Source organism: Pan troglodytes, chromosome 3 (genome assembly GCF_028858775.2).
Source record: "Pan troglodytes isolate AG18354 chromosome 3, NHGRI_mPanTro3-v2.0_pri, whole genome shotgun sequence".
NCBI classification, from domain to species: domain Eukaryota; kingdom Metazoa; phylum Chordata; class Mammalia; order Primates; family Hominidae; genus Pan; species Pan troglodytes.
Genome location: NC_072401.2, coordinates 945,297 through 971,537, shown reverse-complemented (window position 1 = coordinate 971,537; position 26,241 = coordinate 945,297). Strand labels below are relative to the sequence as shown.

At 55.7% G+C, this 26,241-nt stretch overlaps 1 protein-coding gene across 16 annotated transcripts in view; it reads right to left on the bottom strand.

The window, feature by feature from the left end:
- The window catches only part of PDE6B (phosphodiesterase 6B), a 104,509-nt gene that overhangs the window by 39,487 nt on the left and 38,781 nt on the right, over positions 1–26,241 (bottom strand). For 11 of the 16 annotated variants that reach the window (XM_063808500.1, XM_063808507.1, XM_063808514.1 and 8 more), the window contains 8 exons: positions 23,170–23,272; positions 22,405–22,756; positions 19,063–20,759; positions 17,769–18,260; positions 16,535–17,333; positions 15,444–15,971; positions 6,837–6,989; positions 6,073–6,162 (listed from right to left, as the gene is read on the bottom strand). In XM_063808500.1, coding sequence (XP_063664570.1) covers positions 6,073–6,162; positions 6,837–6,989; positions 15,444–15,911 — 711 coding nt within the window. In that variant the 5' untranslated portion in view covers positions 15,912–15,971; positions 16,535–17,333; positions 17,769–18,260; ... (1 more) ...; positions 22,405–22,756; positions 23,170–23,272. The remainder of the gene's footprint in view (positions 1–6,072; positions 6,163–6,836; positions 6,990–15,443; positions 15,972–16,534; positions 17,334–17,768; positions 18,261–19,062; positions 20,760–22,404; positions 22,757–23,169; positions 23,273–26,241) is intronic. The other 5 variants (XM_063808501.1, XM_063808504.1, XM_063808502.1 and 2 more) reach the window with 4 other exon arrangements.

Genomic DNA, 26,241 nt, shown 5'->3' with positions numbered 1-26,241 from the left:
TGAAGTCCTAGCTAGTGCAATAAGGCAAGAAAAAGAAATACAATGTATATAGATTGAGAAGGAAGAAATAAAACTATCTTTGTTTGCAGATGACATGATTGTCTAGGTAAAAACACCAATAATCAATAAAAAACTCCTGGCTCGGTATGGTGGCTCAGGCCTGTAATTCCAGCACTTTGGGAGGCTGATGTGGGCAGATCACCTGAGGTCAGGAGTTTAAGACCAGCCTGGCCAACATGGTGAAACCCCATCTCTACTAAAAATACAAAAATTAGGTGGGCATGGTGATGCACATCAGTAGTCTCAGCTACTTGGGAGGCTGAGGCAGGAGAGTCGCTTGAACCCGGGAGGTGGAGGTTGCAGTGAGCTGAGATTGCGCCACTGCACTCTAGCTTGGGTGACAGAGTGAGACTCTGTCTCAGAAAACAAAAAACAAAAAACGTGTGTCTCTGACGGCTGTGTGCGGGGCTGTGGTCAGGGCCTCATGGGTCCCCCAGGAGCTGGGATGCCTAGGTGGCCTGCCCCTGCTGCACAGCCCAACAGACCTTGGTTTTAAAAGTGTGGCTGTGACGGTACTTGGTGAGCCCCCTGGACATGACCAAGGAGAAGGTGAGGCCTCGGGCACTCAGGGACCCCCTGCCCAGCCTGACCTGGCTCCTGTGCTGACCGCCTCACCCTCACCTCTTCTCTGCCCAGGATACAAAGTTAACATACAAAGGTCCATTGCTTTGCTTTATAACAGCAATGAAGAATTGGAATTTGAAATTAAGAACCCAATATCTCTTACATTACCATGGGAAAATGAAATACTTAGGTACAAATCTAATAAAATTATGGATTTGTATGCAGAAACTGCAAAATTCTGATAAAAGGAATCAAAGATCTAAATAAATGAAGAGATATTCTGTGTTTATCAATTGGAAGATACATTATTTCTAAGATGGCAATTTTTCCCAACTTGATCTACAGATTTAATACAGTCCCAATTACAATACCAGTAAGCTACTTTGTGGATATTGACAAACTGACTCTTAAGGTTTATGTGGAAAGGCAACAAACCCAGAATAGCTAGCACAATACTGCAGAAGAAAGACAATTAGAGCGCTGACATTCCCAACTTCAAGACTTACTCTAAACCTACAGTGATCAAGATGGTCTGGTATCATGAATGAATAAACACATACAACAGTGGAACAGAATAAAGAGCTCAGGAATAGACTCACCAACAGAGCCAGGTGATCTTTGACAAAAGAGCAAAAGCAATACGACGGAGAAAAGGTAGGCTTTTTCTACATATGGTGCTGGATCAACTGGACTTCCACATGCCAACAACAACACAAAAAATTAATCTAGATGCAGACCTTACACCTTTCAGAAAATGAATCACACATCTAACGTAAAATACAAATCTATACAACCTCTAGCAGACAATAAGAGAAAATCTAGGTGACCTTGGGTTTAGTGATGAGTTTTTAGATACAACACAAAATACAATCCATGAGGGAAAAAAAATGCTAAGTTGGATTTTTTTTTTTTTCCAAGATGGAGTCTCACTCTGTCGTCCAGGCTGGGGTGCAATGGTGCGATCTCAGCTCACTGCAACCTCTGTCTCCCAGGTTCAAGTGATTCTCTTGCCTCAGCCTCCTGAGTAACTGGGATTACAGGTGCCCGCCACCATGCCTGGCTAATTTTCATATTTTTTTTAGTAGAGATGGGGTTTCACCATCTTGGCCAGGCTGGTCTTGAACTCCTGACCTCAGGTGATTGGCCTGCCTTGGCCTCCCAAAGTGCTGGGATTACATGAGCCACCACGCCTGGCCAATTGGACTTTATTATAATAAAATTTAAAACTATTTTGCAAAATACAGTGTAAAGTGAGTTAAAAGACAAGCCACATCTTGGTAGAAAATATTTGCAGATCACTCTTCTTTTTTTGTAGAGATAGGGTCTCACTATATTGACCAGGCTGATCTCAAATTCCTGGCCTCAAGTGATTCTCCCACCTCAGCCTTCCAAAGTGCTGGGCCTGTAGAGGTGAGCCACTGCTCCTGGTCTCAGCATCACTTTTTTTATTTTTTTGGAGATGGAGTCTCGCTCTGTCGCCCAGGCTGGAGTACAGTGGTGTGATCTCGGCTCACTGCAGGTCTTGGGGAGGAGGACCTGAGGGGGAGAACCCAGCTCCTGGGTTCAAGCGATTCTCCTGCCTCAGCCTCCCGAGTAGCTGGGACTACAGGCATGCGCCACCATGTCTGGCTAATTTTTTGTATTTTAGTAGAGACAGGGTTTCACCGTGTTGCCCAGGCTGGTCTCAAACTCTTGACCTCAGGTGATCTGCCCGCCTCGGCCTCCCTAAGTGCTGGGATTGCAGACATGAGCCACCGTGCCCGGCCTCAGCATCACTTTTGAATACAAGTTTAACTTTCTCATGCCAGAAGCAGGGCTTAGTCACCCTTGACAGTTTCCAGTTCTGCACCTCAATGGCTCAAGCCGATGGCAGCCATAAGAACTTAGAGGCATCTCTCCTGCCCAGAAGCCTGGGCTCCCCACTTCTCCCCCTTTCCTTTAGAAAAGGCTGTTCAGACATTTGCCCATGAACTTAAGGGACCTGCTCTCTATTCCCTCATGTTTGCTGCTAGCAGAGCCCCTGCTCTGCCTGACTTGCCATTTCTGCCTCCTGTGAACTGTGGACCCCAAGAAAAACATCACAGAACTGCCCTTCTGCCATCCTGGGCAACACAGCAAGACCCTGTCTCTAAAAAAAAAAAAATTACCCAGGTGTGGTGGGGTGCACCTGTAGTCCCAGCTGCTTGGGAGGCTGAGGCAGGAGGATCTGTTGAGCCCAGGAGTTTGAGGCTGCAGTGAGCTATGATTGCACCACCGCACTCCAGCCTGGGCAGCAGAGTGAGGCCTTGTCTCAAGAAAAAAAAAACACCCCCAAAAAAACAAAACTGCCCTCCAGAATCACGGTGCCTTTCCTGCCCAGGACCTGTAGTAAAAATCTTTGCACGTGTTTCCTATCACAGTAGTGGACTGAATTTGTGCTTCCATCTGAAGAGCTAGGAGCTACCCCAGGCCAGCTTTTCCCTGGGACACTGGAGGGAACAGAGGGTTGGGCTCCCTGTGCCAGAGCAATGGCCAGGTAGGCATGACCTGGGCATGGGTCAGACACAAGCCTCAGGCACCTGCCGATATGAACAAGTTTCCTGTGTGAGGGAGCCCCTGGTTGTGGGCTGGATAATTAGGCATGAGGCTGCCCACGGAATGAAAGAAGAGCCTGTGAAAGGTGCAGGATAAACACCAGGCCCAGCCCCCCTCATTACCTGCTAGGGTAACGAGGACCCCTCATTACTGGGACCCTCATTGGGGCCCTCAATGGGACCCCAATTTAGCAAGAAGCTCTCAAAGCAAACATATCTGATAAAGGACTTGTGTTGAAAATATATTTAAAAACTCTGGTCGGGTGCAGTGGCTTACACTTGTAATCACAGCACTTTAGGAGGCCGAGGCAGGAGGATCATTTGAGGTCAGGAGTTCGAGACCAGCCTGGCCAACATGGTGAAACCCCGTCTCTACTAAAAATACAAAAACTAGCTGGACGTGGTGGTGGGCGCCTGTAATCCCAGCTACTCTGGAGGCTGAGGCAGGAGAATCGCTTGAACCTGGGAGGCGGAGGTTGCAGTGAGCCAAGATTTCACTATTGCACTCCACCTGAATGACAAGAGTAAGACCCTGTCTCCAATAAATAAATAAATAAAATAAAAACAAAACTATTCAAATGCTAAGAACACAAATAACCCCATCAAACAGGGCAAAAGATCTGAACAGACACCTCATCAAAGATTAAGATGTACAGATGGCAAATATGTAAATGAATAGACGTGTGACATCATCTGTCATTAGGGGATTGTAAATTACAGCAATAATGAGATGCTATCATACACCCATCAGACTACAGTTCCACCAAACGCTGGTGAGGGTGCAGAGCAGCAGGAACGCTCACTCGTCACTGGCAGGAAGGAACAGAGCAAGCCGCCTTCTGGCCTCAGTAAGACTGAAGGCAAAAGAAACTCTTCATCAACCCCGTATTCTACTCGATAACACTGTTCTCCACGGGGTGGGGGTGAACAATCCTGACGCGGCTATTCCCCTGCGCTGGCATCAGACAATTAAGTGCCTGTGCGGAGGACAGCTCCCAGGCATCCCACTGTTGCATGGGAATTCACATAGCAGCAAGAGGAAGAAGCCAGAATGTGTCGCGCTGTCGTGGACCAGGGTTGGAGACGTCAGCTCGAGCGCGATGGTCACGTGCAGGAACATTTGCAGCTCTGCGCACACGCAGGGGACAAGCGAGGGCTGGCAGAGCACAGCTGCCTCTCGCTGTGCCGGCCGAGAGGGCCTGGAGGCAGTGACCCCGGCAACAAGCACAGCCGGCCCCCAGGCCGCGGCCCCTGTTACTGCTTTCCAACAGAAGGAACCGGGCTCCCTGGAGAAGTGGCTGATGGCGAGACCAGGGCAGGAAATACACAATGAGCCAGGGGCATCCATTTCAAAACCAAGCCAGGCTGGGCGCGGTGCCTCAAACCAGTAATCCCAGCACTTTGGGAGGCTGAGGTGGGCAGATCACTTGAGGTCAGGAGTTGGAGACCAGCCTGGCCAACATGGTGAAACCCCGTCTCTACTAGAAATACAAAAATTAGCCGGGCCTGGAGGCACATGTCTGTGATCCCAGCTACTCAGGAGGCTGAGGCAGGAAATCGTTTGAACCGGGGGGGCAGAGGTTGTAGCGAGCCCAGATGGACCCTGTCTCAAAAACAAAACAAAACAAAAACCAAAAACATAAAAAAAAAAACAAAAAACAAAGCAAAGAAAAACCCCACAGTGATGGGGTCATGTAAAAAGGGCACAGAAGCCAAGTAAAAGAGCTTCCAGTGGCCAAAGCCGGACTCACGTGAGCAAGAAAATAAATAAAATCATATTGAATTATAACCTAAGCATACAATACTCATAAGTCCACACTGACATAAATAAATGATTGAATAAATTAGTGAATGAGGAGAAGAGACAAATCTCTCATGCAAAAGAATTCCAGATACATTACACAGATGCTCTCCCTGGTCCCTGGTTCCCACGGCCCTGGCTGTGAGAGGCCTGCTTGGATTGGGGCTGAGACTTCCCTCCGGGGGGTTTTCTCACAGGTGTCCACTGGCTGGATGGCTGGATGCCCCAGGGGCCCTGACCGCCTTTCCAGACTGCCCCTGAGGCAGCCCTGGGGCCAGGAGGAGGCCCCTAAACCCAGCCTTCCTCCAGATGCTGAGATAAAGACCTCAGCCTCTCGCCACGTTCAGCAGGCTCGCAGCAGGTGACCAGGGCCAGGCAGCATCCGCAGGCAGAACAAGACACGGAGAAGGCAGGAGGTGACCGCCGTCTTCACAGTTCTCCTTTGTGGCTCAGCCCCCAGGCCACTGCATGGACGGCTTCCCAGCCCCAACATAGGGCCTCCCTCCCCCGGCCCACTCACTACCCATCCAGGTCTCCCCTGAGCCAGGGTCTCAGACGGGAGGACCACCTGCCCTGGAGGTCATCCCCGTGTTTTCCCACGCACCTCGGCACACCTGACTCCTTAAGGTCCTCAGGCCTCCCTCCCCAGCGTCTCGGCCAGGGCCAGACCTGCCCCCGTACCCTCTCTCAGTCAGGGCCGGACCTGCCCCTGCACTCTCTCTCAACCAGGGCTGGACCTGCCAGGGAGCCCCTCTACTCCCTGCTCACTCGTCACTCATACTGGCTTCTCCCAAGGAGGTTGGGGGCAGCCTCTAGGAAAGGTGCCCCTTTCCCCCCTCTGCAGGTGCCTCACACCCACTCTGGCCAGATGGCAGGCAGTGGCAGATGGGTCTGGCCATTGCAGCTCAGCACAGCCACAGAAGCCATGGGGCCCTCCTCTCCCCTGAGCAATGCCCACCCCAGGACCTACCACCTGCACAAGACCACCTGCCACCATCCCCCTCTGTGCAGGCTGCGAGATGGGCGGAGGGACCCTGGCCCACGTGGGCAGGGCTGTGCTCAGCGTGTGGGTACCTGGCCGCGGCGCGTCTCGCAGTTGTGGAGGTAGCTCAGGTGATAGATCTTCAGGTACAACGTGGCAAAATTCAGGTACTTCAAGAACACCTGAAACAGGAATTGCAACAAGCGGAATTAAAATTCCAGTTTTCAGACATGTGTCCCCGTGGGTATTTTGCAGGAGAAACATGCTCGCCTGAGGGTGCCCAGACACGCCAGGAAGCTGTGCCCCACAGGCAGACATGGATTGGCACACACAAGCTCAGGTGCACAGGGTGGGCACCCAAGCTCTCTCTCTCTCTCACACACACACAGGTGTGCACAGACACACAGGAGCACAGCAATGTGCAGATGAGCACGTGGAGCCCAGCAGCCCAGCAGACGCGCAGCACAGAACACGCGGGCAGGCAGGCAGGTAAGGAGGTGGACGCGCAGCACAGAACACGCGGGCAGGAGGGCAGGCAGGTAAAGAGGTGGACGCACAGCACAGAACACGCAGGCAGGCAGGGAGGCAGGTAAGGAGGTGGACGCGCAGCACAGAACACGCAGGCAGGCAGGTAAGGAGGCAGACACGCAGCACAGAACACGCGGGCAGGCAGGTAAGGAGGCAGACACGCAGCACAGAACACGCGGGCAGGCAGGTAAGGAGGCAGACACGCAGCAGAGAACACACGGGCAGGCGGGCAGGCAGGTAAAGAGGTGGATGCGCAGCACAGAACAGGCGGGCGGGCAGGCAGGCAGGGAGGCAGACGCGCGGCTGCCCAGGTGCCCCCCACACTCACATCTTCGTCTTCGCTGGTGAAGAATGGGCCGTTGAGCTTGTTCACTGCCATGATCACCGCCACGACGTCTTTGCCATTCATGATGGGTGTGGCCAGCATATTCTTTGTCTTGTAGTCAGTGAGCTCGTCAGCAAATGAGCTGAAGTGAGGGCACTGCCGCAAGAGAGGAAAGAGGCTAAAGAGGCTGTCGCTCTGTGGGCCTGGAGCCCGCACCACTGGGGTTGTTGTCAAGCTCTGTGGGGGCTGCTGCCCTCCAGGTGTGAGGTGCCCGGGGGCCCTGCTGGGCACTGGGATGTGGCCACCGGGCGGTGAAAGCCAGGCCTGTCCCTGTGGCTCCAGCCTGGCTCCATGCACCCCTGTGCGGAGGACGCTGGTGCCCCCCAGTGCTCAGTCCAGCAGACTTGGACAGGCCTCATGGGGGGCCCCGCCCTGCCTGGCACCTCCCGCACCTGCCGCCCTCCGGCCACGTTGGGCCTCCTGGATGCCTGTTGAGCCTGCCTGCTCGCCTTGTCCCTGAAGCCTCCTGGTGCCCGCCACCCTCTCCTGCCTTCAGCCCCCTGCAGGACACTCCTACACTCTTCCCTGAGAGACAGCCATTGGTAGGGTGTGGGATGGGCCCATTCTAATTGGGGGCTTGTTTGTCGGACACTTTAACCAGGGCAGGTGCAGCTGGCAGGCCGGGGTGGGAGTCCTTTCACTCCTGGGGTCTGTCCTCCACCTCTCTGGCCTCCCAGGCACACACTCCCAGGGGTCTGCCCCCTGGGGTCTGGGGCCCACCGTGATGAGAACTTTGCCTGCCTCTGGCTCCCAGGGGGTACCCACCCACCCTCACTCCTACCCTCACTCCCACCAGATTTAGAGCAGCCCCTCCTCTCTTGGCTCTTAGGTTCCAGCCCCTCAAGGAACAGGTCAGCTGAGCTCTGCCTCAGCTCAGACACAGTGAGGGTTACTGAGACCAGACACCCCCCGGCAACCGGGATTCTGTCCTTCAGAGAGTTGGATGTGACCCCAGACCCTCCTCTTACTTCCTGGTTCTGACATTTGTTTACATGAGGCCAGGGTGCCCTGGGGCAGTGACCCAGATGGACGGCTCCGGGGTCAGCCCTGCTGGGGTCAGGACTTCCCACCTGTGCGACCTGCAGCGGGCACAGGGTGGTTCTGTGGCCTTCTCCTCACCAGTCAATGGGGCAAAAATAACAGGCTCTGCCCTCAGCCACTGCGCCAGCTGAACGGGAGCTCCTGGGATGCGCCTCACATCTCCTGCTGTTTCTAGGGACGGTGGCCCTGCAGCAGCAGAGGGCAGACTCCTCGCAACTCCCCTCCACCCCCTTCCCCTGCAGCAAGGTTGAGAGGTCAGAGGAAGCCTGCTGGGGGCTGGCCGAGGTGCTAGCGTGCTCCTAAATGGCACCCACCCTTCCTGCTCCTCATTTCCTGATTCTTGGAGATACAGCTGCTGCCCATAGCCATGTGGGCTGGCATTGAAGGAAAACCAGCATTTAAAATATGGTGGAGTAGGAAGACGGGTGAGTGAGCCCTGGCAGGGGTGGCAGCGTGGGCAGTGGAGCCAGCATCCCTTTATTGGATCTGAAACAGGGATGGGCCCTGAGGGAGGGCTCATCTCACCACCTGCAACCCCTGAGGGCTCATCTCTGCACCTGCGTCCCCCGAGGGCTCATTTCTGCACCTGTGTCCCCTGAGGCCAAGCACAGCACACTCCTGCCTGCTTGTCGTGGTGCCTGTTGTGCCTGTGGCGGTTTGGACAGTGTCTTCTCCACCAGCCGTCAGTGCTACAGTGGCCACCATGTGTGCTCCCTGCTGAATTCAGAGTCTCTGTTACTGTTTCCCTCCCTTTCTACCTGGAGCCCATCCTTTCACCCATCCCTTGCCAACCTCACTGACACCCTCACCTGGGGTCCTTCCCTGGTTGCTGATCTTCACAGCATGACACCTGGACATATACCAGTGATTATGGAAAGAGCACAACGTGACCCTCAGACAGCACCACACAGATCCACACAATGTGACCCTCGGCACCATGCAGATCCACACAATGTGACCCTCGGCACCATGCAGATCCACACAACGTGATCCAGAGATGGTGCCACATGGATCCACACAACGTGATCCAGAGATGGTGCCACACGGATCCACACAACGTGACCCTGAGACAGCACCACACAGATCCCCACAATGTGACCCCCAGACAGCACCACGCAGATCCACAGGTGATCCAGAGATGGTGCCACACGGATCCACACAACGTGACCCTGAGACAGCACCACACAGATCCCCACCATGTGACCCCCAGACGGCACCATGCAGATCCACACAACATGATCCAGAGATGGTACCACATGGATCCACAAAACGTGATCCAGAGATGCTGCCACGCAGATCCACACAACGTGACCCTGAGATGGCACCACACAGATCCCCACAATGTGACCCTCATAACCCTCAGACGGCACCACATGGATCCACACAACATGACCCTCAGACGGTGCCTCATGGATCCACATGTGATCCTCAGATGGCATCACACAAGATGACCCTTAGATGGTGCCACACACAAATCCACACAACGTGATCCCCAGACAGTGCCACACGGATCCACACAGCATGACTCTCAGCTGATATCACATGGATTCACATAACGTGACACTCAGATGGTGCCACACAGATCACAGCATGACACCTGGACATATACCAGTGATTCTGGAAAGAGCACAACATGACCCTCAGACGGTGCCACATGAATCCATGCAATGTGACCCTGAGATAGCAGATGGTGCCACGCAGATCCACACAACATGACCCTCAGATGGTGCCACATGAATCCATGCAATGTGACCCTGAGATAGCAGATGGTGTCACACAGATCCACACAACGTGACCCTCAGATGGTGCCACATGGACCCACACAACGTGACCCTCATGACCCTTTGATGGTCCCACACACAAATCCCCACAACGTGACCCTCAGATGGAGCCACATGGACCCACGCAACGTGATCCTCATGACCCTTAGATGGTCCCAAACACAAATCCATACAATGTGACCCTCAGATGGTGCCACACAGATCCACGCAACATAACCCTCAGACAGTGCCACAAGGATCCACACAATGTAACCCTCAGACGGTGTCACACAGATCCACATAACATGACCTTCAGACAGCGCCACAGGGATCCACACAATGTAACCCTCAGACAGTGCCACAGGATCCTCACAATGTGACTCTTAGATGGAGCCACACAGATCCACACAACGTGACCCTCAGATGGTGCCCCATAGTCACACAGGCTATGGTTGATGAATGTTCAGCCTCACTTCTCTTGCCAGCTTTGTCTCTACCAGTTTCTTCCTGGATCTCAGACCTGACTCTGTCACTTCTCTCTGCCCCACACGTTTTCACAGCTCTTGTTTCACAAAGAAAGTATGGGAACAGCCACAGAGCCTTCCTGCCTCTCTCTTGTGGCCTACCCTCCACCCAAGAACCTCACGCTATTTGTCACCTTCTCTTCTTCATAGTCTCTCCCCATCCTGGGATTTAAGTGCACTCAGGACTCTGTAAAATGCTCTCTCAGCCCGTTCGTCTGCCGTCTTTTCTCCTTCACAGCTGCTCCTGGGTCCTCTGCCTTCCTGGCTGCGTCACTGGTCTCAGCAGGCACCTGGCTCCATTTCAGCTGTCCCAGCTGAGGTGGGCTGCCGTTACCATCCTTATGCCGACAGCCTCTCTCCTTCACCACTGGCCCCATTCACTCCCTGGTCCTTCCAGGCCTGTGCCAGATACACCCTTGGTCCCAGCACTGAGACCTTCACGCTGAGGCTTTGTGACTGCAGCCTCTTTGTGTCTCACCAGCCCCCACACCCTTAGGAGTGAGAGGAACAGCTCCTTAGAGGTCCAGAGCAGGCAGCCAGAATTGGGGCTTGGCCACCGCGGAGGTTCTGCCAGAAGCTATGCTCCTCTGAGCAGCTGGTTTTGAGTGAGGTTGCCCCTCGTTCCTCCTTCCCTGTACCTTGTCAGGCTTCTGCGAGCAGCTGGCCCAGCCCAGGGGCTCCCCAGGAACATCTGCTCCAAACCCTGGCTTGCACTCTGCCCTCTGCCCTCCTCAGCTTCCCTAACACCACAGGGAATGTTTACTTTTTTGTAAATCTGCCATCAAGACTGCAAAGAGTCCCACGTGGAAACATCCGGCCACTCTCTCACTGACACCTGCTCTCCTTTCCCCAGCGTCTGGTCACTCTGCTGCCCATGCATGGATGGGCACTCGGTACCAGCCGGGCCACAGCCACCCTGGTCCCAGCTTGGCTGGTGCAGCTTCCAGCCTCAGCGGCTCCCTCCCGCTGCCCCTTGTGGCCCAGCAGCCCGACCCCAGCCCAGCCTTCACTTCCTGAGATGACAGCCCTGCAAACTCCCCTCGGCCACAGGGATGGATCCCTCGGCCTCCCTGTCCGACTGCCAGCTGCCCCACCCATTGTGAAACGCAGCCACACCATCGTGTGTCTGTCGGTGAAGATTAACACGTGGCCCCTGCTGGCCCCCCATCTCTCCTCTCTGGTGCCCTCTGGGTTCTGTGTCCCCTGTAGTGATGCCTGGCCGGGGGGTCCTTGCCTGCTGGTCTCTTCCTCTCCACTGTCCAGTTCGGGCTTCCCTACTTCCCCAGAGGCTCCTGGTCAGACATGCCAGGAGCCTTGTCTGGGAGCAGGCGGCAGCTGTGGACTCTCAGGCTCCTGGGAACCCCCTGCATTTGCTCTGCCTCTAGCAGGCCAGGGGGCTGTGTGTGCTCACATAGCCAAGCAGCTGGGCCTCGCTCTGGGGCCTTCACACCCACTGTGGCTTCTCCAAAGCACCCCCAACTGCCCGAGCCCCACACCTCCTCTGCCGTCTGTGCTCAGCATGGCTGACGGCCGGTCCTGCCGCCCTCCTCCCTCTATCTCCAGATTCCCACCCAGCCCGTGTTCTCAACACCCCTGCTCTGTCCAGCCTTGTAGAGACCACCACAGGACTGAGTCCAAGGGTCTTGACTGCTGGCGACGTGCAGGACCCTGTGATGAGGTGTTTTGGGGCAGGGGTCAGGGGACCCACCAGGGTCCCGGGACAGGCCTTTGGGATGGGTTCCCGTGACGGTCCCAGGGAGAGGAGCTGGAAGGTGGTGGAGGCTGAGGCTGCATGCACAGCACTGCGGGGTCCGTGGCTGTTCGGCTGGGGCTGGGCTCAGAAACCGCTGCACAGTCAGAGCCGGGGTTTGAGTCCTGCCCCGCCACTTGGTGGCCGTGGCCGAACCCCACCAGCCCACCAGGATCATCCATCCCAGCTGCCCTCGCTGTGAACTCTTGCAGGTCTGAGGAGCCACAAAGGGGTGATGGCGGGGCTGGTGGCTTCCCCCTCATCAGGTGTGGGCGGCGTCCCTGCCCGGGGTGCACAGCGGGGGATGGGAAAGGCCATGTCACCTCACAGGCCCACTCGCTCCTCCCTCTCTGCACCCGACCTGTGCTTCCTTCCTGCCAAGAGGCTTGTCTAGGGGCCATGAACACTGGGTGGCTGGGCAGGGCCTCTCACCCGGCTGGCCCATTGGCTTCTGACATGTTGGGAGGGATAGAGGGGGGCCTGGTGTCCACCTTCTGGGACCTGTGGTTCCTGAGCCCAAGGTTTTAGGGTTCACAATCCATGCCCAGGCCTGGGCCAGGCTCCAGGAAGGTTGTGCTCAGTCCTGAGTCCCGGCAGGGCCCCCATTGTGCAGGCCCTGGGATTCGCTGTGTCTCCCCGAGGGGCTGCCGTGACACACAACATGTGTAGTCGTGGGGTTCTGGGAGCAGACAGGGACTTGGAGCCATCAGCTGAAGCCCTGCACCTCCCAGAAGCTGGTCCCACGTGGCCTGGCACCGCCTGGGCTCCCTGTAGGCCCGAGAGTGTGAGCCCTGGGCAGCCCCTCCCTCCATGGTGGCTCCTGGGACAGACCCCTGGGGACAAGAGGGCCCACAGGCCAGGCTACTGCAGCCTTCACCCTGGGCTGGCACCCTCAGCTCCAGGAGGATGGACGCTTGCAGCTCAGGGAGGAGCTGGTTACCCGGGGCCTGCCTGCCCTGCAGACTCAGGGCCCGCCTGTGCTCAGCAGCAGGCTGGTTTAGCCGCTGCAGCGCCCTTGAGAGGCAGACATTAGTTCCCCAGTGTAAACAGGGAGACAAGGCTCAGGAGAGCGAGACTCCGGGTGGCCCGGGCAGGAGGGTGAGACTCCGGGTGGCCCGGGTGTTGCGTGCTGGCCACCCACGCCCCGTCTGAGGGACTCTTCCACCACAGCCACGAGCTGCTCTCCTGAAATGGCCGGTGCGGCTCACGCCCTCCAAAGAGGGTGCAGTGGGCCAGACTGAGGTGTGCTCTGCCTCAGTCCCCCCTTCTGTAAACTGAGACATGAACCCAGAAGCCACTTGGCAGTGCTTAGGGTGCTGAGATGCACTTCATGAGGATTTGCACTTCATGAGGATTTGCACTTCATGAGGATTTGCACTTCATCAAGATTTGCTTTTTTTGGTGGCAATTCAGACTCAAGTTTCTGTTCCCTTAGTCTGAGATAACTAAGACTCCACAGAATGGAGGGACAGACACCATGCCCAGTCCCTTGGAATGGCAACAGCTACACTGGGCAGGGGAGAGGCCTTGGAGGTCAGTCCTGGGGCAGGTGCGGCCATGGCACTGGGGGTGGGGGTGGCAGGACCTGGAACAGCCCTGGGGAACAGGCCAGGCCGAGGGACGGACCTAGGACAGCCCAGCAGTTTGAGGGGGACCCGCAGAGCAGGGAAGAGAGACCATCAGCCGGGTGGGGACAAAGGGGTGAAGGGGTGGTGGCAGCGGGGGACAAACTCCTGGGGGCAAGAAAGACACAGCCCAGATTTGGGACAGGGTGGGGATGAGAAGTTGTCTTGGGGATTGTGTGCAGGAGGAAGGAAGGGAGAGAGGGAGGATGGCAGAAAAGGAGGGAGGAGGGTGGCAGGAGAGTGAGGGGAGGAGGGAGGAGGGAACGGGGGGAGGGAGGAGCAGCTGGTGTCCACCCCAGGCCCCACTGCTGTGAAGTTTCCTGGCTTCCTGGTAACTCATGCTCCTGATGCACGATTGATTTGTGGGTGCCCCACTTCTTAGGAGGGAGGTGGAGATGAAGGTAACCCAGGGATTACTGAATCTAGGTCACTGCCTTGCTGCTTGCTTACTGCCATTGGGATAAGAGGATTGCCACTTCCGGCCTGGTGCGGTGGCTCACACCTGTTATCCCAGCACTTTGGAAGTCTGAGGCAGGTGGATCACCTGAGGTCAGGAGTTCGAGAACAGCCTGACCAACATGACGAAACTCTGTCTCTATTAAAAATACAAAAATTAGCCAGGTGTGGTGGCGGGCACCTCTAGTCCTAGCTACTCAGGAGGCCAAGGCAGGAGAATCGCTTGAACGTGGGAGATGGAGGTTGCAGTGAGCTGACATCATGCCACTGTACTCCAGCCTGGTGACAGAGCAAGACTCTGTCTCAAAAAAAAACAAAAACAAACAAACAAACAAAAAAACCACAAACGAAAAAAAACCAGGATTGCCACTCCCCAGCTGCCTGGGAAAGAGGGACCACACCTGCCCCTGGGCTGGCGGCCTGGTGGGTAATTCCCAAGGCTCATCCAGCAAGAGCGGACGCTGCCTGGGCCTCTTGCAGCCTCCTTAGCTGTGGGGACAGAAAAGGGGAGAGGAAGCTGGGACAGGTGCAGGACAGGGAGAAGGGGCTTCCCCCCTCCCCTTCTTCCTCAGAGCCCCCTTGCCGGGCAGCTCCTCAGGGCCTTTCCAGGTCTCTGCTGGCCGCTGCCCTCACCCAGTCTGGCAGGCACCTCACACCCTGCTTGTTCTCCAGTCCCGCCAGGACCGCCTCTGTCCTCGGGAAGCGTCTGCCCTAGCCCAGGCTTTGCATGGACAGGCCCTGCCCTTCCCTCCTTCAGTGACTCCAGTGAGCCTGTCTCGATTCTGTCTCTTGTCCCTCCCCAGTCCCACCCTGGACCCCTGTGCTCAGTGGCTACCAGGTTTGTTCTCCCCTGGCGGCTGGCGTGGGCTCCCATGGGATAAAGCTGCTTCTGCCACAGTGGAAGTTTGGGGTTCCCCTGGCTCTCCCTCCCTGTGGGCGTCTGCACCACCTTCGACTGTGACCTCTTCTTCCCAAATCCCAAGGCAGGGCCTCCCTCCCAGCCCAGAGAGCCCTGAAGCCCCCATCTGGTCAGTCTTCCTGGAAGCCAGGGGTCCTCACAGGGACTACACGGTCCCCACCATGGGACGTGGATGCAGAATCAGGGGCACCCCGGTTTGAGCCTGAGTCTGCTTCAGCTGAGGCTCCTAGACTCAGGTCTAACCAACTCAGTGGCCACGCGATGTCAGCTTGAGCCAGAAGCCGAGTCGGAGAGGCAGGCGGCCAGGGCACAGTGCAGGGAGGGGGCTCTAGGTACTTGCTCCTCAGCACAGAACAAGCCTGTGCCCTGACAAGAGGCCTCCCTGGAGGCCTGAGGATCCGAGCTGATGCTTAGACACCTGGACAGGTGCAAGAGATGCACACAGCCGCCTCCCTGAGGCTCCGCACAGACCCACCTCGGCCACGTCCTCGACGTTCACCATCTTTTTGGTCTGAGCCACGTGGCCCACGACCCCGATGTCCAGTGGGAAGACGATCTCGGAGTCGGGGGGCACCAGGCAGTCCTCCAGGACGCTGTCCGGCTGCACGCTGAAAAGCCTGGTGGCCAGCTCGGCCACGCCGTTGCGCTGGCGGTACATGAAGAGGCTGCAGCGGTCGGCCTGCAGGAGGGTGCAGAGGCGCCGCAGGACCTTGAAGACCACGTGCTCCATGTTGATGCTCTCCTGCATATCCTGCACCAGCTCCAGCAGCGCCGTGCTCTCCTCCACCTGGCAGAGCTCCCGGAGGCTGTCGCAGTCCGGCGGGCACTCGTCCTCGCAGGCCGCGGCCACATTCTCAGGGCTCAGTTTCTTCCCAAAGTACTGGTGGGCAAAATCGGGGTTCTGGTCCAGAAAGCTCCGGGCCTGCTCCTCACTGAGGCTCATGGTGGCTGCCTGTCCCTGGAGACGCTGCTGCTCCAGGCACGCATGGACTCCCAGGAAACCCTGTCATCAGCAAAGTCTTTCTTAGTGAGATTAGGAACCCCGGGGGCGGGTCAGCTGACTCACCCCTACAAATGGGGGCCTGCGCTCCCTCTCCTCGGACCCTGGGACTTCCCACCTTCCAGGAAAACCAGACCCTGTGGAATGAAGGCTGGGAGTAACTGTTGGGGGATCTCCTGCCTGTTGCAGGCGTCATGGGTGGCTGGGCACAGGCATTTAGCTTCTAGCAGACCAGGCCCTGAGAACTAATCCCCTGAGGAGGTTATCCCACACACAGCATGACGCTTTCTGCTGGCGGAGCTGCCTGAGGGTTTGGGTTGGTCCCACAGGTGGCCCCAGGCCCTCCTGGGAGCCCAGACCTGGGCTCGGGTGTGCTGGGGAGGTGGTGGGGCACTGGCCCTGCCTCCAGGAGATGCAGTTCACCCCTGTGCAGGGAGAGGGGGCCGGGTAATCACACCAGGACCCAAATGCCCAGAGGCCAGCAAGGGGACCCTGGATGTGGAGGTGGGACCACATCCACCTTCCCCCACACTCTGAGGGATGCAGAGTTGCTAGTCAGCCTTTACCTGCTGTCAGGCCCCGGCTGGGACAAGCTTCGGGGTGACGCCGCTCTGAGGCCACATGGCTTTCGGTGGAAAGAGGACCTGAATGTTGGGGGCTGCCTGGCAACAAAGCCCGACCTCTCCTCTCCGCTGTCACCTCAGCAAGCCCTGCCTGCTCCCATAGGCATCTCGGCTCCTGGGCCAGCTCCCTGCAGGCCAGCAGGGGTGATGTGGCCAGAAGCACCTTGGCTGGGTCTGGCATGGGCACCAGCCTGGCGGGCGGGTGGCAGTGTTCCTGATTTCCCTGAATATAAAAACGCTGATTGTCGCTTTCCAGGCACCTTTGTGCTGCCAGATCCTGGGCTTAAGGTTTCTTCCCATCTTTTCCAGTTTGTCTGTCCATGTTGTCACCATACTTTTAACCAGGATGCAAGGTTTTCATGTGGTTCTTTTACTGCACTCAGCTGGTAGACGTGTGTGCACGCGTGCATGAGTGTGCACATACGTGTGTGCACGGTGTGAGTGTGCGCACGTGTAGGTGTGTGTGTTCATGTGTGAGCACGTGTGCATGACAGCCAGGTGCCCTCAGGAGCGCAGAGTTCTCTCAGCACGAGGCCAGGCCCCAGGGAAGCTTCTGCGAGGGCCCTGGGCTGCACCGCTGCAGCTGCCTGTCTCGGAGGCTGCTCTGAGGGCAGCATCTGCGCCGTCCACAGTGGGCCCAGCTGGGCGTGCGACGTGTGCCCTTGTGCCATGATGTTCCTGCCTCCACTTAGTCACAAAGTCACTTCCTTTCAAGGATCTGCTGAGAGGCTTCCCCTTTTTCCTAAAAATAGTGAATTCTCACTGGGGACGGGGGAGTGGGGATGTGGGTGGGGGGAGGGGTTGTGGGGCCGCTGCAGTGCTTGGGTTTGGGGCCTGGGGGAGGGTCGCCTGCTTTGCATTCAGTCCCAGAACAGCCTCCAGAGCCTGCCGGGTGCATTTCCCAACTCCCAGGGATGAGCTCACATTGCGCCTGGATGTGAGGATGGCGGCCGGAAACCAGCCTTCAGGTCCTCGGTTGCCCCACCCTGAGGTCTATGCACACGCAGCCCCTCCCCACCTCCTTTTTCCTCTCCGGGCTCTTTCCCGTCCCCCAGTTCCTCACAACCCCCTTCTGGACACCCCCACTTTGCCCCTTGCTCCCCTCCCTCTGTCAGCGAGGGGCCTGCCAACCTCCCTCCCACAGGGGCCTCCGTGCCCGCAGAACTGAGACACTCACCTGCGTGTGAAATGAGCTAAGCGCATCTTGAGTGGGACCGCAGAGCTGGAGAGGCCTTGCTGGGGGCATGAGGGCCTTGGGGTGGGGCTGGGGGTGGCAGCTGACCTCAGGCTCTGCCTTGCCACCTGCCCAAGGGAGCGTGGAGTGGCTGGGCTCAGTGTGGAGAGCAGGTGGGACAGGGAAGGGGTGCTGGGCTGAGGATTTGTGGTGCTAGCGGGAGTGAGGGTTGGCTGGGAGGGCTCAGTGTGGAGAGTGGGTGGGACGGGGAAGGGGTGCTGGACTGAGGATTTGGGGCGCTAGCGGGAGTGAGGGTTGGCTGGGAGGAGCCCACAGTCTGCAGCCATAGCCCACTCACCCTAACACGACTGTGACAGCAGCTTCCGCCCGCAGCACAGCGTTCCTCACCTGTGGCTTTGTCCTGCCCCAGGAGCCCGTCGTGATTGTAGGTGAGTAGGTTCAGGGCGGCAAGGAGTCCACAGCCTCTGGGGAACCCTGAGCCATGACCATGGGAGTTGTGTGTGAACACCGCAGCTCCCTTACCTGCAGGGGCCCAGAGGTAACTGCTCCATGGCACACTATTGGTTCTATCTTTTCCCCATCTCACTTCCCTACATACCTACTGATGATGCTGGGGGACCCTGATTGGGTTGGACTTGACACAGTCAAAAAGACACACCTGTGAGGCACACCTGTGAGACACACCTGTGAGATACACCTGTGAGATGCACCTGTGAGGCTCACCTGTGAGATGCAGCTGTGAGACACAGCTGTGAGACGCACCTGTGAGACACAGCTGTGAGACGCACCTGTGACATGCACCTGTGAGACACACCTGTGAGACACAGCTGTGAGATGCACCTGTGAGGCTCACCTGTGAGATGCACCTGTGACATGCACCTGTGAGATGCACCTGTGAGACGCACCTGTGAGGCTCACCTGTGACATGCACCTGTGAGACACACCTGTGAGATGCACCTGTGAGACACACGTGAGATGCATCTGTGAGACACACATGTGAGACGCACCTGTGAGACACACCTGTGACATGCACCTGTGAGACGCACCTGTGAGACACACGTGAGATGCACCTGTGAGACACACATGTGAGACGCACCTGTGACATGCACCTGTGAGACACACCTGTGACATGCACCTGTGAGATGCACCTGTGAGACACACATGTGAGACGCACCTGTGAGACACACGTGAGACACACATGTGAGACGCACCTATGAGGCACACCTGTGAGACACAGCTGTGAGATGCACCTGTGAGGTGCACCTGTGAGACGCACCTGTGAGAAGCACCTGTGAGATGCAAGGATTCACTGGGCGGCTTCTCCACAGATGCACCTGGCGAGTGTCTGAGGAGATATGGGAGTGCTCTGTCCCTTGGCTCCTACTAACTTTGCCTCATCATAATGTAGAATTTAAAATTAGCAAGCACTTCCTGGCAGTCACTTAGAACAAGGTGTTTGTCATCAAATAGCTTTTACATGAAGAGAATCCTAGTTTCTTGTACTAAACTGTGGAAAAGATGCAATTGTACAAGGAACAATTGGCCCTGACGTTGAAATGGACCGGTCATGAGGAATGGCAAGAGGTGAAAGTGGAGAGAAGATTCGAGCTCAGAATCAGAAATCTCATGAAATTGGCAAGCAGAGAAACAGTCAGCTCCGTGGGGAGCTGGTGCTCTTCCAGACCATTTCCCTGGAATGAGGACAAGGAAGGGTGAGGAGGTGGGGCTCCTCCTGAGCTGGTGTGGGAATTCCACCCAGGACAGGACAGGGGTCTTTGTGGGTGGGGGCGGCCGCGGCCCTCGGCCTGGGCTCTGTCCTCTGCCCATGCTCAGCTGCTGTCTGACCACAGGCGAGGCTCTCGGCTTCTTCAGGTCCCATTTTCTGGTTTGTTCTCGCCAAGAAGAATCTTGTGGCGTTGTTTTTCCAGTGGGAAGTGATGCTGTTGAGTGTGTGGCAGGTGCTAGTGCCCCCGATGAAGACGGGTGCAGACGACACGCCACAGAGGACCACGGTCCCCCCTGGCAAAGGTTGGGGGAGGGTCCACAGGAGCTGGGCAGGGGTGTGTCTGGAAGGGGGTCTTCACCGTGTGGTACCTGTGGCTCCTGTCGGGTAGTCTCAGGCTCCCTCCAGATGTGAGGGCGGCACCCACTCCTGCTCAGATCTGAATACAGATGGGCTTTTGTCCTCGAGCCGAGGACATTTCTGTGTGTAATGAGGAGATGCGGAGCAGGAGGCAGAGCCTGTGTTCCTCTGTTGGTTGGGGGTGGTTGGTGCCTAGCAGGATGATCCCACTCCCACCAGTGGCACGACCACCTGCTCCATGGTGCTTATTTTTGCTTTTTCATAAAGAGGCCTCAGGGCTCCTCTGTCTCCACTCAACAGGAGCTCTTCATCCATTTACCTCCTTGTAGCCCTGGAAGTGCCATGTTGAAACTCCGGACACCCGCCCCTCATCCATAAAAGACTTGGTCCCTGTTCTCACAAGGCCTATAATCTAACGAGGGCAACAGAAGTTTATTTTAAAAATCCCACAAATGCATGGAAAACACTCACTGTACCCAGGGCCAAGGCTGATGGAGATGCCAGGTGTCCGTGGTTTGGGAAGCCACATGGAGAGGACGATGGCACAGAGAGCAGGGGGAACCGGTGTGATGCGAAGCAGCCCTGGCCGGTGGGGGATCCAGTCCGTCTCACTTTAGGGTGGGACAGGTTGAGGTGCAGCCTGGAGGGGGCGCAGGCACCACCTCCTCGCAGCGGGCGCCCCTCACATGTGTGCGTGCCCTGCATGTGGGTCACACCAGCGTAGGGAGAGAATCCTGCTGCCATGGGTATGAATGTTAGAATGGCAACTCTCTGGGCTGGGTGCGGTGGCTCATGCCTGTAATCCAAGCGCTTTGGGAGGCCGAGGCGGGCGGATCATGAGGTTCGGAGATTGAGACCATCCTGGTTAACACAGTGAAACCCCGTCTCTACTAAAAAATAGAAAAAATTAGCCGGGTGTGGTGGCAGGTGCCTGTAGTCCTGGCTGCTCGGGAGGCTGGGGCAGGAGAATGGTGTGAACCCAGGAGGCGGAGCTTGCAGTGAGCCGGGATCGTGCCACTGCACTCCAGCCTGGGCAACAGAGCGAGACTCCGTCCCAAAAAAAAAAAAAAAAAAAAAAAATGGCAACTCTCTGGAGAAACAATCACTGAACTGGTAGAAAGGAATGAAATTATAAAGAAACAGTTGAACAGAAGAGGATTACCAGCAGATGAGAGCTATGGCTGCCTGATTTAAAAGGCCAGGGGAGGCCCACCAAAAAGGCCACAGGCCAGCCTGGCCAACATGGTGAAACCCCATCTCTACTAAAAATACAGAAATTGGTTGGGTGTGGTGGTGCGCGCCTGTAATCCCAGCACTTTGGGAGGCTGAGGCGGGCGGATCACCTGAGGTCAGGAGATCGAGACCAGCCTGGCCAACATGGTGAAACCCCATCTCTACTAAAAACACAGAAATTGGTTGGGTGTGGTAGTGCGTGCCTGTAATCCCAGCACTTTGGGAAGCCAAGGTGGGTGGATCGCCTGAGGTCAAGAGTTCGAGATCATCCTGGCCAACATGGTGAAATCCTGTCTCTACTAAAAATACAAAAACTGGTTGGGTGTGGTGGTGGGTACCTGTAATCCCAGCACTTTGGGAGGCCGAGGTGGATGGATCACCTGAGGACAGGAGTTCGAGACCATCCTGGCCAATGTGGTGAAATCCCGTCTCTATTAAAAATACAACAATTGGTTGGGTGTGGTGGTGGGTGCCTGTAATCCCAGCTACTTCGATGGCTCAGGCACAAGAGTTGCTTGAACTGGGAAGCGGAGGTTGCAGTGAGCTGAGATCACACCACTGCACTCCAGCCTGGGCAATAGAATGAGACTCTGTCTCAAAAAAAAAAAAAAAAAAGCCACAGGAAGCTCCCCCGTGAGAAGCACTGATTCACCCCACAGCTCCAGAGGACCAAGAGATTCAGACCCTGGGGCTGGTGTCAGTTGGCACTCCCCAGGAAGCAGACACTGGGAAGCAGGTTCACTGTTGATTTGTTTGGACGTTGGTCCCCTCCAAGCCTCATGTTGAAATGTGATCCCTGATGTTGGACGTGGGGCCTGGTGGCAGGTGATTGGGTCATTGAGGTGGATCCCTCACGAACAGCTGGTACCCCTCTCGTGGGGCTGAGTTCTGCCTCTCACCTCCTGTGAGCTCAGGTTGTTAGAGCCTGGCCCCCACCCCCCTCTTCTCCCACCCTGGCATGATGGGTCCCCTTCACCTCCCCCACGAGTGGAAGCTCCTGAAGCTGTCACCAGAAGCAGACCCTGGTGCCAGACTTCCTGTACAGCCTGCAGAACCGTAAGCCAGAGAAAACTCTTTCTTTACAAATGAGCCAGCCCCAGGTGATGCTTTACAGCAACACAGCTGGACTAAGACAGCATGCCCTGGACTCAACCTGGACACCTGACTGACGCCCTGGACTCCAGCATGCCCTGGACTCAGCCTCAGGGGAGGACTCTAGAGAACTCCCAATACCATGAACCGGCATCAACCCACGTGCACGAGTCCAGGGAGACAGAACACACACACAACTTTATTACTCACAGGCAGGCAGCAGGGAACAGCAGAAGCTTAGGATCCATGGTGAGCGGGTCCCCGAGGCTTGGGAAAGCTGCCCAGAACGAATGGAGCCTTGTCTATGTGTGTCCCACTTCACACCACAGCTGAGGGATCCCAAAGGTGCACTCTGCTCTGGGTTCCACAGCCAGGGGTGACTCCCAGGGCTACAGTGTGCGGGACATCCTGCCCTAGGAGGCACAGGAGCAGAGCCAGGGCTGTCCGGCCGGTCCTTTTCTAGACCAGGTGGTTGCATTCCTGGCACATTCTTCAGGTATTCTCGAGAAGTACGCGTGAGAAGGGAGGGGCTTGTTCATTCCAAGGCCACCTGGGACTTGTCCTGAAGATGCCAAGGCAGAATAGGAAGTGGATTTATGGGATGGGGGCTCCCTGCGAGGGGTAGAAGGGAGATGAAGGAGGGGCAGGTGGGGAACCCCAGGTGGGGGTGTGGTTGTGGTACCTGTGGAAGGAGAGGGAAGGTAGGTGGCTGGGCAGGACCAGCCTCAGACTGCAGTTCGAGACCGTACTAGCCAGGCTCGGAGGAGCCCTGGGGAAAGAACGCCTTTCGGGGGAGCCCCTGCGCATGGAACGTTCTGAGTCTACACCTGCCATTGCCCAAACTGGACTTCCAGCCTCTGGTACCTCACGTGAGGAGCTCAGGAGCTGCTGCTCCACCCTAACAACAAGTCAGCTGAGCAGACTGAAAATCAACAATTCTTCCCACACCCAAAACAGCGGTGAAGACGTAGGTACCTGGTACACCCAAGACTTGAGGGGCTGGCGGGCGCTGGCCTGTCAATGACGGGGCCATGGTTTGCCAGAGCAGAGATGCATCCGTGGAAACCACCTCAGGAGCCTGTTCCAGGGCGGGGAAACCCGAACTGTAGCTGATAGATCCCTGGAGGCTCAGTGTGGGCAACTCCAAACTCCTCCGGGGACCCAGTCATGGCAGACACCACGGGGGGATCCAGTCATGGGGGACACCATGGGGGAACCCAGTCATGGGGACACCACGGGGGCACCCAGTCATGGGGGACACCACGGGGGGACCCAGTCGTGGCGGACACCATGGTGGGGGGACCCAGTCATGGGGGACACCACAGCGGGGGGACCCAGTCATGGTGGACACCACACGTATGTGAGTTTTACCCCAGGAGTTCTACCACATTCTCACAGTGAATATCAGAAAAATCTCATTCTGCAAGTAGGAGGATGGAAAATGGAATCATTTTGAAACACACCAGAACATTCTGTCCTTAACAAGAGCTGCCCTCAGGAGAAACTGTTCAGCTAGACTATAACCTGCCAGGGGAAGAGAAATATCCAACTTCCGCCCCCTCGAGCCATCCTGTCTCATCTAAGAAAGTGAGGGGTGGGCGGCTGAGAAACCCTTGTGAAGTTCACAGCCCAATGCACAGGTTCACTACAGACTGAGGCCTTAGCCGCCCCATCCGGGAGGGAGGTGGGGGGGTCAGCCCCCTGCCCGGCCAGCCGCCCCGTCCAGGAGGTGAGGGGCGCCTCTGCCTGGCCACCCCTACTGGGAAGTGAGGAGCCCCTCTGCCTGGCCAGCTGCCCCGTCTGGGAGGGAGGTGGGGGGGTCAGCCCCCCGCCCGGCCAGCCGCCCGGTCCGGGAGATGAGGGGCGCCTCTGCCCGGCCGCCCCTACTGGGAAGTGAGGAGCCCCTCTGCCAGGCCACCGCCCCGTCTGGGAGGTGTACCCGGCAGCTCATTGGGAATGGGCCATGATGACAATGGCAGTTTTGTGGAATAGAAGCGGGGGAAAGGCGGGGAAGGGATTGAGAGATCGGATGGTTGCCATGTCTGTGTAGAGGGAGGTAGACACGGGAGACTTTTCATTTTGTTCTGTACTAGGAAAAATTCTTCTGCCTTGGGATCCTGTTGATCGGTGACCTTACCCCCAACTCTGTGCTCTCTGAAACGTGTGCTGTGTCCACTCAGGGTTAAATGGATTAAGGGTGGTGCAAGATGTGCTTTGTTAAACAGATGCTTGAAGGCAGCATGCTCGTTAAGAGTCATCACCACTCCCTAATCTCAAGTACCCAGGGACACAAACACTACGGAAGGCCGGAAGGCCGCAGGGTCCTCTGCATAGGAAAACCAGAGACCTTTGTTCACTTGTTTATCTGCTGACCCTCCCTCCACTATTGTCCTATGACCCTGCCAAATCCCCCTCTGTGAGAAACACCCAAGAATGATCAATAAAAATAAATAAATTAAAAAAAAAAAAAAAAAAGACTGAGGCCTGGTTAGAAGGTTCTAGAATGCTTCCCCTCCCCCCACATCTTACAACCACATCACTAAAGGCATCTTTACGGCAGGTCTTTATACTCTGTACATCATGTCTGGCTATCAAGAAAATATTACAAGACATACTAAAAGGCAAAAAAAAAAAAAAACCCACACCAGAATTTGAGGAGCCAAAACAACCATTAAAACCAGACAAGGCAGTTATGTTGGAATTATCAGACCAGGAATTTAAAACAGCAATGATTAAGATGCCAAGAGCTCTAGTGGGTAAAGTAGACAGCACACAGGAACAGATGGACAATGTAAGCAGACAGATGGAAAGTCTAGGAAGGAACCAAAGAGAAACATAAAGATAGAAAACACGGCAACAGAAATGAAGACTGCCTTTGATAGGCTCATTAGGAGACTGGACACAGCTGAAGAAAAAGCCTCTGAGCTTGAGGATAGCTCAATAGAAATTTCCAAAAGTGAAAGGCAAAGAGAACAATCACTAAAAAAAAAGAACAGAATATACAAAAGCTGTAGGACACCCATAAAAGGTGTAACACAAATAATACCAGAAGCAGAAGAAAGCAAGGAAGGAAGGAAGGAAGGAAGGAGGGGACAACAAAAAAACTGAAACAATAATGACTGAGGGATCCTCCAAATTAATGTCAGACACCAAACCACAGATCCAGGAAGCTCAGAGAACACCAAGCAGGATAAATGCCAAAACAAAACAAAAAACACTGCCCCCAAAGAAAACAAACAAGTAAACAAAATGACACCTAGGCATCTCATATTTAAACTATGTAAAATCAAACATGAACAAATTTTGAAAGAAGCCAGAAAAAACCTCCCAACACCAACACCTTGCCTGTAGCGGAACAAAGATAAGAATGACATCCACCTTCTCTCAGGAACCATGTGTCTGAGTCCATTTTCTGCCACTGTAACAGAATGCCACAGATGGGGTAAATTATCAGGAAGTTTATTTGGCTCACAGTTCTGGGAGCTGGGAAGTCCAGGAGCTTGGTGCTGGCATCTGGCCAGGGTCAGTCTATGGTGAGGGGCAGAGCAGGGACGCAGCAGGGGAGACAGAGAAAAAATCAGCCTGAACTCATCCTTTTATCAGGAGCCCACTCCCAAGACAACGCACACACTCCTGAGATAATGGCACTAATCTGTTCACGAGGGTGAAGCCCTCAGGAGCTAATCGCCTCTCAAGGGTCCCACCTCTCAGTATTGTCTCAATGGCAATTAAATTTCAACAGGACTTTTGGAGGGGACATCCGAACCACAGCACCACACAGCAGGAAGAGAGCGGAGTGAGATATTTAAAGTGTTGAGAGAAAAAAACCCACCAAGCTAAAATTGTGCACCCCATGAAATTATCCTTCAAAAGTGAAGGAGAAATAAAGACTTTTTCAGGAAAACAAAAATTGAGGGAATTTGTCGTCAGTAGACTTGCCTTGCAAAAATCTTGAAGCTTTTTAATGAGAGGAAAGCAATATAGATCAGAAACTCAAATCCATGTAAAGAAAGGAGGAACACCAAAGAAGGAACAGTGAGGTAAAAT